The sequence below is a fragment of the Sceloporus undulatus genome, chromosome 9 (genome assembly GCF_019175285.1).
Source record: "Sceloporus undulatus isolate JIND9_A2432 ecotype Alabama chromosome 9, SceUnd_v1.1, whole genome shotgun sequence".
Classification (NCBI taxonomy): Eukaryota; Metazoa; Chordata; class Lepidosauria; order Squamata; family Phrynosomatidae; genus Sceloporus; species Sceloporus undulatus.
The window spans coordinates 12,560,949-12,574,198 of NC_056530.1; the positions used below are offsets into that span (position 1 = coordinate 12,560,949).

The 13,250-nt window shown below is 43.2% G+C and overlaps 1 protein-coding gene across 1 annotated transcript; it reads left to right on the forward strand.

Annotated features, from left to right (window-relative positions):
- Positions 1-291: 291 nt before the first annotated feature.
- Positions 292-4,739, forward strand: C9H1orf216 (chromosome 9 C1orf216 homolog). Its single transcript, XM_042438885.1, has 2 exons — positions 292-404; positions 1,767-4,739. Exon 2 carries the CDS (start codon positions 1,783-1,785, stop codon positions 2,695-2,697), a length of 915 nt encoding a protein of 304 aa, XP_042294819.1. The 5' UTR covers positions 292-404; positions 1,767-1,782; the 3' UTR covers positions 2,698-4,739.
- Positions 4,740-13,250: the final 8,511 nt, after the last annotated feature.

Below are 13,250 nucleotides of genomic sequence, written 5' to 3' on the forward strand. Positions count from 1 at the left end.
CTATTCTTCCATCCTCCATCCTTCCCTCCTTCCATTGCTGCATCCATCCATCCTTGCATCTCTCGGTCCTCCCAACCTTGCATCCCTCCATCTTCCATCCTTCCATCCCTGCATCCTTCCATCTTTTCATCCTCCATCCCTCCATCCTTCCATCCCTGCATATCTCTATCCTTCCATCCCTGCATCCCTCCATCCTCCATTCCTGCATCCCTGCATAGCTCCATCCTCCCTCCCTCCATCCTTCCCTCCTTCCTTGGCGTCACGGGTGACGCTGCCCTCCTCCTCCTCCTCCTTCTCTTGCTGCTGCTGCTGCTGCTGCTGTTCTGGCCAGGGCTGGGTGGCTGGAAGGGAAGAAGGCAGCTCCCCTGGAGGCCCTGGATCTCCCTCCGCAGGAGCCCAGGCCGGTGAGTGGCCCTGCCAGGCTGCCCTCCCCTGCCTTGCATTCCCAGGAAAAGAGAAGGAAGGAAGGAAGGAAGGAAGGAAGGAAGGAAGGAAGGAAGGAAGGAAGGAGACCCCCTTCCTCTGCCCCTCTCCCCCTTCCAAGGGCCAAAGGACACCCCCCCAAAAAAAATCGGTGCATGTGTATATGTAGTTGTATATGGGTCTACCTATACCGATATAAGTATGTCCAGATCTGTGTCTACGTATGTGTATATGTGCATGTGTGCTTTCCCTTCATATGGCTGTATGTGTATGTGGAGGTGTACAGGCCTATTGGTATAGGTAGCTTTTCTTTCCCTATGTATATATCTAGACAGATAAACATCTTGTCTTTTCCTTCTTATGTGTATATGTCTATGTGTATGTGTCTATATATATGTATATATGTATCTTTTTATTTCCCAGGTATATGTATAGACAGACATGTGTCTTTTCCTCCTTTTCCTCTATATACGTATATGTTTACCTATACATATATGAGGGAAAAGAAAATATACATATACATAGGAAAAGAAAATATGTATATACACATATATACATATATGAAGGAAAAGAAGAAAAAGAAGGAAAAGACATATCCTTTTCCTTCATATATGTATATGTATATATGTGTATGTGTATACAGTACATATATATGTGTGTGTGTGTGTGTATTTTTCTTTTCTTTCATATATGTATATCTCTTTATGTATGTGTGTGTATATATATATATATATATATATATATATATATATATATTCTGTATATATATATATATATGGGTAAAGAGGCAGTGAGGAATAGCCTCCCTGCTCTGGGCAGATTGGGACTGCAACTCCCAGAATCCCTAGTAGCCCAGTTAAGGGATGCTGGGAGTTGGAGTCCAGCAAGATTTGGAGAGACATATAGGAGAGTCTGAGATGTGGTGCATGTGTGCATAGGAGAGTCTGAGATGTGGCAAAAAGGACGGTATTGCACCTGGAAAAAAAGAATCCTAGGAATTTCTTGGTCCTTCATCTTGGTCAGCTTTTGCCAGAAGTCATTCATTTCAATAGGGTTCACCATTATCCATGCTTTCATGTTTCCATGGCAGCCCCTGTGGATATGGGAATCGTACTATGTTTTAGCCAGTTTTAATTTGTCTTCTTTAACTTGATGAGTTATTTTTAGCTTTATAAAATAATTTTATTTTTATGTTGTTGTTCTTTGGTGCCACCAAGTAGTTTCCAACATATTTTTAACATTGTTTAAATGTGTTGGTTTTCTTGTATGCCACCCTGAGATCTTTAGGTAGAGGGCAGAATATCAGTATTTCAGTTCAGTTCCTCTCTTTCTCTTTTCCACAGCCAGGAGGGCACACCAATGTTTGCCATGTGCCAACCAGAGCTACCACTCAATGCGCTCTTCAGTGAAGTGAAGGGGAACGCACAGCTCGATGCGGCCTACCTTGGCGGAAGGGATAGGAACCTCAACTTCATGGGTGAGGAGCCCTATGACAGCAATGAAAACTGGAACCAACACACACCAGGGACCTTGATGCACATGGAAATGGGACAGCTCAAGGACAGTGTGCCGGTTGCATCTGATAATCGAATAGACCTAATGTGCAAGCAGAAAGCAAGCGGTACTCCAAGGGATGTCCATCAGGACCTGAAATCTGACAGCATGTTTCTTGCCTCTGAAGAAGAAGAAGAGGAGGAGGAAGAAGAAGAAGAGGAAGATGGAGAGGGGGAAGAAGTAGAAGAAGAAGAGAACATCCGTCGATCGCCAGAGGGAGCTGAGGTCACAGTTCTGGAGCAGGAGAAGACCACCACCAAGGAAAGAGTCAAAGGAAGCAGGAAGCTAGCCAGCTCCCCCTTGGAAGACAACGGTTACGCCAGCAGTTCCCTGAGCATCGATAGCCCTGACAGTGGAGGTGCCAGCACTTGGCATATGCCCACAATCGGCACTGAAGACAGAAAGGGCTGTGAGGCTGAGCCGGAGGACTTGTCTCCAAGTTCTGAGACCCTCTTCCCAGCACTGGCAGAAGCTTTCCAGAGCCTGCAGGAGAAGAAGAAGTTGAAGGAGCAGGAGAAGCAGAAGCACCGGGTCCACCTTGTGATGTACCGCCGCCTGGCGCTCCTCCGCTGGATCCGCAGCCTCCAGCAGAAGGTGGTTGACCAGCAGAACCGGCTTCAGGAGAGCTTCGACACCATCTTGGACAACCGCAAAGAACTCATTCGGTGTGTCCAGCAAGGCATGGCATACACCAAGAGCCCAGTCCAGGCAGAGTTGTGAAGGACCTACCTGCCCTCCATACCCACATACCCACACAGAGTCATTGTGCCATCCTTAACTTGGTCACCCGCGCAAGGGGCCTACGCAATTCCATATCTACCTGCAAATCTTGCATGAAAGCAATGGTAGCTGGTGGCTTCCATGTCAGTGGCAGGGTGAACCCATCCTCAAGGTTTATTTCAGATTTTAAAGGAGGGATCCAGTGTCCAGAACCTATGTAGGCCATAGGGGCCTAGCTTTTATTCCAAGTTCTAGAGCTATCCAAGATGCTGAGGTAATTGGGGTAATAGGGTTCTGGTTTCACCCTACACTTTAGAGAAGTGGTACCCAAACTTTGGTCCTCCAGGTGTTTTGGACACCAGCTCCCAGCATTCCTGAATGTTGGCCAAGGTGTCTGGGGCTTCCGGGAAAAAACACCCAGAGAACCAAAGTTTGGGAATCATTCAGCTCCTTGGATTGCTCCTGGAATAAATTCTGGACTGGATTCACTGAAGCTCTGCAACGGAAGCCACTCAGCCGCCATGCGCCATGGGACACTTGCTTCTTTCCTTTTCAAACCATGTTTGATGTTCCTCCAAAGACATGTCAGAGTATTACCATTATTTGCAGGCATCTTCATCCTAGTGAACAGCCTGTCTTATTTATGAGTAGATGTGACCTCTCTCAATAGCTCCAACTTTTCATTGTGGTGCATGGCTTCTGTGGATGAATGTTAAACCCAGTGCACTGTGAAAGAAATGGGGAGTGTATGTTCATGGAGGAAAACATCTCATGGGCATGGAGATACACCCGTGGAAGTTTTGGCCTCTGTGCTTTCAGAAGGGAGTTACATGCACATTGTGGACATTTTCAGAACAGCTACCCTGTTGTATGGCCTAAATGCTGTAGGGCCATTATTTGATAAAGTTTACCTAGTATAGCTATAGGGCCGGGGAGTGGCCAAAATGAGGACAATTGTGTCCTTCCATGAAATTCTCCTTCAGTTCCAAAATTCCTACCATTACAGTCCTTTCAAACTTTAGTTGAACATTTTAGAAATACAGTTTGGACATCCAAAGAAAAGAGGCAGACCAAGTGACCAAGGGAAGGAGGACACAGCCAATATCAGAGTTCTGGGTGTGATATATTTTCAATTCTCCCTCTCTACAATGCTAAAAATTTGGGGACTGGAAACAAAATGGCATGGTGGGGGGAAGACTTCTTAAATAGGGCCAATGTCCCAAATCTGCATCCATGATCTAGTCCATTGACCAAGGATTTTGTTCAGTTGTATGTTGTTTCTGTCACTGCTGCTGTTTTTATGGACTGCTGAGGAAAACAAAACTAAGCTTAGCATGAAAACTCCCGTCCTACATACACATTTAAGTGCTTAAATCTTCTGTCCACTGACCTCAGCTTGGTTTAAAGTTTTATTTGTTGCCAACAGAATAGTTGGTTGAACATTCACGATTTTTAGAATGTGTTTACTTGGGATTTCTTTTGCACAGCAAATACATATGGCTATATTGAAAGTGTATCTATAATTATATTATATTATATTATGTGAATGTATATCTTTAGAAAATACATACGAATCTTGCAATCCACCAGATGTTGGTGAACCGCAGCTCTCAGCATCCCCAGCTAACAGAGCCAATGGTGAAGAATGCTGGGAGCTACAGTCGAATGTTATCCATAGGGCCATATGATTTCCTCCAGTTTCATCAGGTTGAGAAGCATGGAGGTTAAATGGCCAACCTCAAAAGAAGAGAAGGATTTTGATGCATATGATAACTGTGTATTTTTTTAACAGAATGAATTTATTACATATAATATATTTGTTTGGGGGGGGGGGTCTTGCAAAGCTGGATTGCATTTCCCTTCACAGTCCCAGTGTATATCCAGATGGGGTGACCATGTGCCAATAACTGGAACAAGGCAAATGGTGTGAATGAGTGTTAATGTCTTCTAGTCCTAAGATGTATCTGCATTGCACAATTAATGCAGTTTGACATTGCTTTAACTGCCATGGCTTTATCCTTTGGAATCCTGGGATTTTTAGTTTGTTGAGAAGTACCAGAATTCCATAGCACTGAGCCCTGGCAGTTAAAGTGGTGTCAAACTGCATTATTTCTGCAGTGCGGATGCAGCCTAAGACACCAAGAAGATGTCAGCCTAGTTCCTTGTAGGTGTGTATCAGTCCAAACCTGTCATTCGAGGTGAACAAACTTAGAAGAATACAAAATGAAAACTCTCCTTTTGTTCCCTCCAGTAAGATATTGAAGGTAAGATCACTTGGAGGAGCCCTTTCCTTGAACTTGGTGATCTCCAAGATGCTGGAATACCACTCCCATCATCCCAGCCAGAATGAGCATGTTGTCTGGGGATGATGGAAGCGGTAGGCCACTGAGTTGATGAAGAGTCCTGCAAGAGATGCTCACATGTGCCATGATGTGGTTGTTGATGTTATGCCAAAGGTTTACCTCTTGAGGTGGAAAGGGACAGAGTCTGCATGTCCAAACAGTCTTACAAAGATAAGGGGGTCTCTTTGTTTCCAGCGATTATGGTAGGAATCAGATATGATTCTACCACCAAGTCTAATACAACATTACACAGATTAAATAGATGTTCCTTATTAGAAGACTTTGAAAATGATAAAAGCTCAGAGGCAGAGATAGCCAAAGATCTCCAAGAGCTTTCTGTGTTCCTCCTGAAGCTACATTCCTGAAGACTCTTTCCTGGAAGCCATGAAACGGGTAAAAACTGATCGAAGTCTGTAGCATGGTTCAAGCTTTCATGTATTACTGGGGATCATGTGCAATAAGCGTGCATGTGTCTAATGCTTGTCATTATTATTATTTTTGTTTGAAGTAAGAATACCAATAAAACCACATGCCTGACCAGTCCTTGAAGTCCCCTTATTTTTAACTTAATTTTTTAAAAAATTAATTCAATGTAAACCATTCTGGTTGCAGGATACTGATTATTCCAAAAGCTCAAAATAAACGAAATCAAATAAAATGAGGAAAATGTGATGCTTCTGATTGGGAAACACATCTTTTGCTGTCACTGTGGATGCGCATAGTGCCTTGGGCACTTACTGGGTATTCCCTGTGGCATCAGCAATGCCACATGGCACCCCTCTTCTCCAGACCCTTAACTTCAAAAATATCCCTGGGATCTTATTTATTCATTCATTTTGGAGAAGCAGACCATTTCAGGGAAGGCTGTACTCTATCGCCCCATCTCTTTAACTTTTAGGCTGAACACAAGATACGAAAAGCAGGAATACTGTATAAACACACGTATAAGTCTAGAAATTTTAGTCAAAACATTGGCTCCAAAAACCGGAGTCGACTTATCCATGTTCAAAAATGGTATAAATTCCAAATATCAAACCTTGATTTTCCATTTTATATAAGGGACACCATTTTGCTATGCCATTGTATTTAATGGGACTTGAGCATCCATGGATTTTGTTATCCACGAGGGATCCTGGAACCAAACCCAGCGGAAAACAAGGGCCCACTGGATACTGTTGTATTTTACTCTTTGTACGCCGCCTCGATCCTGATGGAGAGGTGGGATATAAGTAAAAAATTATTATTATTATTATTATTATTATTATTATTATTATTAAAACCTGCCCTGAGGTCGACTTATAGTTGAGCATATACGGTAGATTTGGAAGAAGGAGGAGTGAAAACTGGAGGTATGCAGAGGTTCCTATTGCCACAACTCAAGCACAACACTTTCCCGGAGGAATCAATTCGCACCTTCAAAGACAGGAACTCAAGGGACGCATGTGCATGTGCGAATCGGTTCTTATAGGAAAGTTCAGCACAATACACACAGGCAGGTGTTGAAGAAAGGTCTCGAGTGAGGATTGTGCCACTCCAAGTGATCCGATTCTTCAGGTTCTCTGATCCTCTCTTGCCCTCCGGTTGTTGCTTAACAAGGAGAGAAGGCCAGCTTAGCCGAGGCAGCTATAAACATCTGAGCCGCGACTTAAAGGTGACTCTGCCGGAGGCTTTGTGGAGATTAAGTTGACTATTCAAACAGTCTTTTTGCTCCTTCCTTCACCTTGTTTTCCTTTCTCCTCCTCCTCCTCCTGTTCACTTGGTTGCAATTCAAGGAAGCTGAAACCAAATGCACAATTCTTCCTTCGGAATTTGCCGAGCAACTTCTCAAGGATCGGATTTCTTTTAAGGAAAGAGAAGGGAGACGTTCTGACGGTGTTGACTGCTCTGGAAGGAATGGGTTTTTTGGACCTCATCCCCACTTACAAATAAACCACTTTGAGCTAAGAATCAATGGATCGGATTGGCGGCAGAGCGTGGTTCACACTACTTTTGCTCCAATTGCATTTTCTCACTGCAAAATAAAATAAAATAACCTACTTGTGGTTCAATTGACGAATGGATCGATTCAAAATGGACCCGCTCCAGCCGGCCGAAAGGCAAATTTAAACCGATTCTGATCCGCATCTGGTTCACACTTGCACAGAATCGATTGATCCAAAAAGATGCAGAAAAAAAATCAGCGTCAAAAAGATGTGTGTTAAATGGGTCTAGCGCATGGCCCCCCTCTACGAATTGCTTCAGCGATTCGACTCAAGTGCAAACCAGGGTTATTTAAACTGGTTCAAACCAATTTGCATTCCAGTTTAAAAGGTAGTGGGAATGAGGCCTTGGAATGGGTGCATCTACAATGTAGAAATAATACAGTTTGACACCACTGTAAGAGCCATAGGTTCATCCAATGGAGCCCTGGAATTTGTGGTTTTGCAAGGTCTTTAGCCTTCTCTGCCAAAAAGTGCTGCTAACTTCACAAAAAGTACAAATCCCAGGATTGTGAACCATGGCAGTTAAGGCTGGTTTGAGTCCCTGTATTGGGGGGAAAGCAGCAGATGCATGAATCGATAATAAGAATATAAATAAAAATACTACTACTGCTCCCTTGTTACAAAAATAAAAATAAAAGGCAATTGATCTGTAGCTGCTTAATGTTCTTGAGATTCATTCCCAAGGTCTTTCTCAAAGGCATGATCCATCTGGGAGCCCTTCGTTCTGTCTGAACCGGGTTTCCTTGTCATATTTACAGACCCGGTTTGTGAGTCAATTTGGTTAGCGACATTTATTTGGCTGTTTATTGCTCTTGGTGCGGTCGGGAGCCTCTTGGATTAAGTTACTGCAAAAGCCCGGAGCTCCTGCCGAATTTGATTTCTCCTCGAGGAAAAGGACTGGGGTTTCTCTGTTTGCTTTGGTCAAGTACTCAACACACAAGATACTCATTTCCAAAGCAAATATTGTGAGAGAAGTCTGGTTATTTTCCCAAGCAACTGAAGAATAACTCTGCAACTGCGGTATCAAAGCCAGGGCTGCCCATTTAAGCGCTTGGCTTCCTTCCATAAATAAGACTGAAAGCCTGTCTGTTCTTGCCTAGAGTATTGTTTTAAGGAGACTATTTCTCATCTCAAAAGGAAACCACTCTAGAGATATCCATGGGTTTCAGACATGTTCATTGGGTGACTTCTGGTGACTGCTGTGGCTTATAAATGAATATATTGCTTTGTGGACTGCATGCCCTTCACCATTTCACAAATGAGGACTGAAACACATGCGGTGAAGCGATATCGGAGCTAAGAGAAGCTGCAGCAGTTTGCTTTTGCCTTGGCCAACTGGGAAGGGCAAAAATTTAATCCTTGCTTTTCCTCTCTTCCCATTTGTTGAGTTAATTCGGTGCAAACTACTTTTGTCCTATGCACTCGTTCTGCAGCAAATGAAGCAAACTGAGTGCAAATGAGAGCAGGGGTGCAGCCACACTGCAGAAATCAAGCTGTTTGACACTACTTTTAACTGCCGTAACTCAATGCTATGCAATTGCAGGATTTGTAGCTTTGTGAGATATTTACATCAATATGTTAAGATATGGTTATTGAACAAGTCTCCAGACCAGTTCAAAAATACACCAAAAAAACACACCATGCATAGTTAAAACTTACATAAAAATAAATTTCTATAAAATTTAAAATATTTGGATCCAATGACGCCCCTCTTGTAATTTGCACAACAGTCTATCCAAGGCCCTTTTTGGCTTCTTGCATCCGTAGAATAGCGGCTTTCACTGCAAACAAGGCAACCCTAATCGAGTTGTAAAAGGCTCTACTCCTCGCAATAGCAGAGACGGCTTGCGTGCCTCACATATACAGAGCCTATCAAGACATTTGTGAGATATTTCGCTTTCCTTTTCGGAGAGCTCTGGTGCCGCAACAAACTACAATTCCCGCAATTCCATAACACTGAGCCATGCCAGTTAAAGTGGTGTCAACCTGGATTATTTCTGCAGTGTGGATGCAGCCAAAGAGACTTGTCGTAGCTTAAAGCAGCCAGACTGAAAACCCCATCATCCCCAGCACTGACCAGCATAGCCAAATGTTTGCTTTAGATATTTTGAAAGCTCTTCTTCTTTTTCCTCCTCCTCCATCACCTTCATCACCACCATCCTAAGCGTGAAGCTCCTGCCCTTTGCGCTGTTATCCCCTGCTCCACCAATTTGGGGATGCCTTTTCCAAAGTCATTTTTTTTTGTCCTTTGTCCCTTTTCTTGGCAGCCTTTCATGGGCAGAAATCCGAAGTGTGTAACTAGGCCCCGATATCTGATGGTAACACAGCCTGAGCCTGCCTTCTTTAATGATTCTCTTTGAAATGGCATCACGTGCTCCGAAAAAACCCTTCGAGGAAGAATATTAAGCAAGAGCAACTCAGCTGGAAATGTAGATTGTGAGTAGGGTGTGTGTGTGTGTGTTTCATTTATATTCGGACGATAGAAGAACCTTTTTAAAAAACTAGCCTCTTTCACTATGAGGTTCCCCAAAAAACACACACCAAGAAGTAAAGAGTTGCTTCCATCTCAGAGTCTGAGGTTAACATTTTAGTCCCAAATTCCTAATGAAATCTTTGGTTCTTATCCCTCTTTTCCTCTCTCCTTTTCCATTGCTGGACTGGCCCTTAACTGTATCCAGTTTAAATGAATGCTGAACTGTCTCGGGCCAATATAGTTTTCTATGGAACGATGTGACATTGAAGGAAGGCTGGGTTGCCCAATATTTATTTTTCATTGATCTGTCGGCTTTCCTCTGTGTCCTGCAGGTGTACAGCAACCAAAAACTAGACTCAAACAGAGGTGTCTATTTCTCTGAAGATGCCGGCCGCAGATGCCGGCGAAACGTCAGGAATAAACTCTTCTAGAACATGGCCACATAGTCCGAAAACCCCACAAAAAACAATAGAAGTGCCAAGGTTCAGTATTGTCTGAAGCGCTTGACCTGAATACTGTAGTAGCTCACAGCAGAGCGCAGAGGCACAACCCAGTATGCAGATTGCCCATGATGTCCCGCACGGTTATGATGGTTTTAATGTTTTAAGGGCTAATGTTTAATGATTGTAATTGTATTTCCAGTTTTGTTGGATTATAATTATGTGGATTATTTTACGAAGGAAGGGTAATGGGATGTATTTCTATTATGTTGCATGTTTATTATTGTACACTGCCTCGATCCTTGGAAGAGGCAGGATGAAAATACATTTGTATTATTATTATTTATTATTTTATTGTGCAGTATTTGGCACTAAAGCACTAACCAACCTGAAATAAGGCAGAGACCCAGTCGACTTCTTCCAAAGTCCTTGGAGGCTTTTATCTCCCCGTTGCAAAATATGTACAAAGTATTTCCAACAGATGCTCTGATGTGAAGTCAAAGGCTTTCATGGCCGGCATCCATAATTTTTTTGTGGGTTTTTCAGGCTATGTGGCCATGTTCTGCAAGAGTTTATTCCTGCCGTTTCGCCAGCATCTGGAAAGTTTGCAAGTTCTCTGAAGATGGATTTGACCACTTCTTAAAGGGACATTTTACCCAACATTTTATCTACAGACCATGCTGACTATAGGAGTTCATAAAAGCTCTGAATGTGAGAGAAGTTTTGGTGGAAAGGGGTAAGAAGTACAGAATCCTGCAGACATCAGGCACCAAAGAATGAACCTTGATGGCATTTGCAAGAAATGCAAAAGGCACCTTTAAAAAAATTGGGGAGGGAGGTAAAGTTTTTAAAGACAATCTACCCACCCGCACAACAAGAAGACAAAACAAAACGAAGGGGAGCCCAGCTGGAGTCTGTTTGGTGTTGATACTGTGCAGAATTAAGTCCCGTTGCTCCGACTCATAGCCAGAGGGGAAGCAAGTCACTCCCAGCGGAGAGGGAACCCAAGCTGGGGTGAGCAGTGTTGCGCTTTTGGATTGATAACCCAACTCGAAAGGGGGGAAAAGGGGGTGGGTGAGGACTTCCTTTAGGCCAATAAGCCTGAATTTATCCTGGCGATAGCAGGCAAGCTTGCGCCTCCAGCCTTTGGAGCAGAGAGACCAGCTTAACCTACCCGCCCCACATGCTTCATTTATCAGGCAGCTGCATGGAGTTGGAGGGGGGTCCCAAAAGGTAGAAGCAGCCTGAAAATCAGACTGTTGGTGGAAGGTGGAATCACTCCATTTTTGACATGTTGGTTGTTTCTTTCCTGCATGCATCAGAGTTTTTCGCACTTTGCTGGGCATAGCATTAAGTACTGTGGACATGGATGAGCATGGTACTAAGCACTGTGGCATAGAGGTGGCATCAGTGGATAATAATCATTGGCCAGATGCAAGACTGGATGGGCCTAAGCACTGTGCAGAAGGGGGCCCTTTAAGCAGGTGTTACTTGGCCTGTTTTGATGTTGTTGTTGTGTACCTCTGAGTCATTTTTGACTTACTGCAACCCTACGGCAAACCTATCATAGGGATTTCTTGGCAGGTTTCTTTGGAGAGGGTTTACCATTGCTATCCTCTAAAGTTGAGAAAGCGTGACTTAAGGTCACCCAGTGGGTTTTTGTGCTCGACTGGGAATGCAAAGCTTGGTCTCTGGAGTCTTATTCCAATACTCAAACCATTACATCAACTTGGGCTACACTTGCAAAAATCCTCTTTTCTGGACAACAGATAAAGGTGAAAGATTGCTGTTGGTTGCATCTAATACAGCACTGGCTTGCAAATCCTGTGCCGGTGGGGCAATGAATCCAGTCCAAGTTTTTTAAAAGGGTTTTCCAAGTTGCTGAATCTATGAGGGGGGGGTGATAGGGTTTAGCATTTTGGACAGTTCCTTTAAAACCTGGAGTGGGTTCACTGGCACATTGGCAATGGAAATCTTGGGTTGTTCCTGTAGTTTTTAATAGATTTTTATGGACAGGTGTGGAGTATTGTTCTGCTATGCAAACATCTGGGTTTTGGTGCTTTTCCTCTTGGCAGTGACTCACTATATTTGCTCAGCTGTTTCCTTGCTACCAGTCGGTTACACCATCCTTATTTGAAGTTATAGGGAAGCGGCTAGGTGCCATCTATAATGCGTGGCACATGCACTTGTTGGCATTACCTTCGTGGCTGTGTTTGTATATTAACTTAAAACTATGGTTTATCTTTGTTTAGTTTGCCGATTTAACCCCGAATTGTCCTGTAATCACAGAAGCAAACCATAGTCGCATTCAAAGATATCGCCATGTTAGTCTGTAGAGTCAGTATGTAGATCTTGTAGCACCTTTGAGACTAACAAAGAAAGAAATTGGCAGCATGAGCTTTCCTAGACTTCAGTCCACTTCCTCAGATGCATTTGGTAAACCATAGTTTGTCTGCCTCCTTTTCTAGTCTCTTTCCCTCATTCCCCTTTATGTGTTCCTATGTTAGGATAGGCAGCTGGGGAAACAAACCAAGGAAAAGTCATAGTCCTGGGCTCCAAAATCACACAACTTATACAAACCAGAATTTGTAAGATAACCAACCATGTTTTTTTAGTCATAGCTGGCTAACCACTTATTACTTGTTTGCAGGATCAGGTTGAGACATAACAAGAAGCTAGAATTCAACAAACCAAGAATAGCAAATCAAGGCTGAATTCTCACCGGAGATCCAAAGTCATACTTTGGACACTTCATACAATGGTCTGTCTCATCGGGAAAGTTGATAATGATGGGGAAAGTGGGAAAATGCAGTAGGAAAAGAGGTGGGCTTTTTTACAGATGGATTGTATATAGATCATAAATGACTGTCTGGATCACACTTGGGTCCCATCTCCAAAATATCTCATTATGTATATGCAAATATTCCAAAATCTGGAAGAAAAAGTCCCAAACACTTCTGGTGCCCAAGCATTTTGGATAAGGGAGACTCAACCTGTATAAAAATAATTTGCACTCAGTTAACTTGTGGGGGAGAAAGAGAGGGGACAGAAACCTGTCCTTCCCAGTAGGCTGAAGCAAAAGCAAACTGCTGCAGACTTTCTTAGCTTATCTACATTTCCACATCCATAGCTTTTCCCCATCTTGGCCACACTCTGATATTGCCAAATTAGAGCTAAACTTATTGTGAATCAATGGAACGTAAAAGTGTTGACTGACAAGTACTGTACTCATTGAGTTTATTCTCCTTGTGACAAATAGTTGGATGTAGGCCTTGCAGTGCAACAACCTTTCCCAACGATAAGATACGTGTGTCCC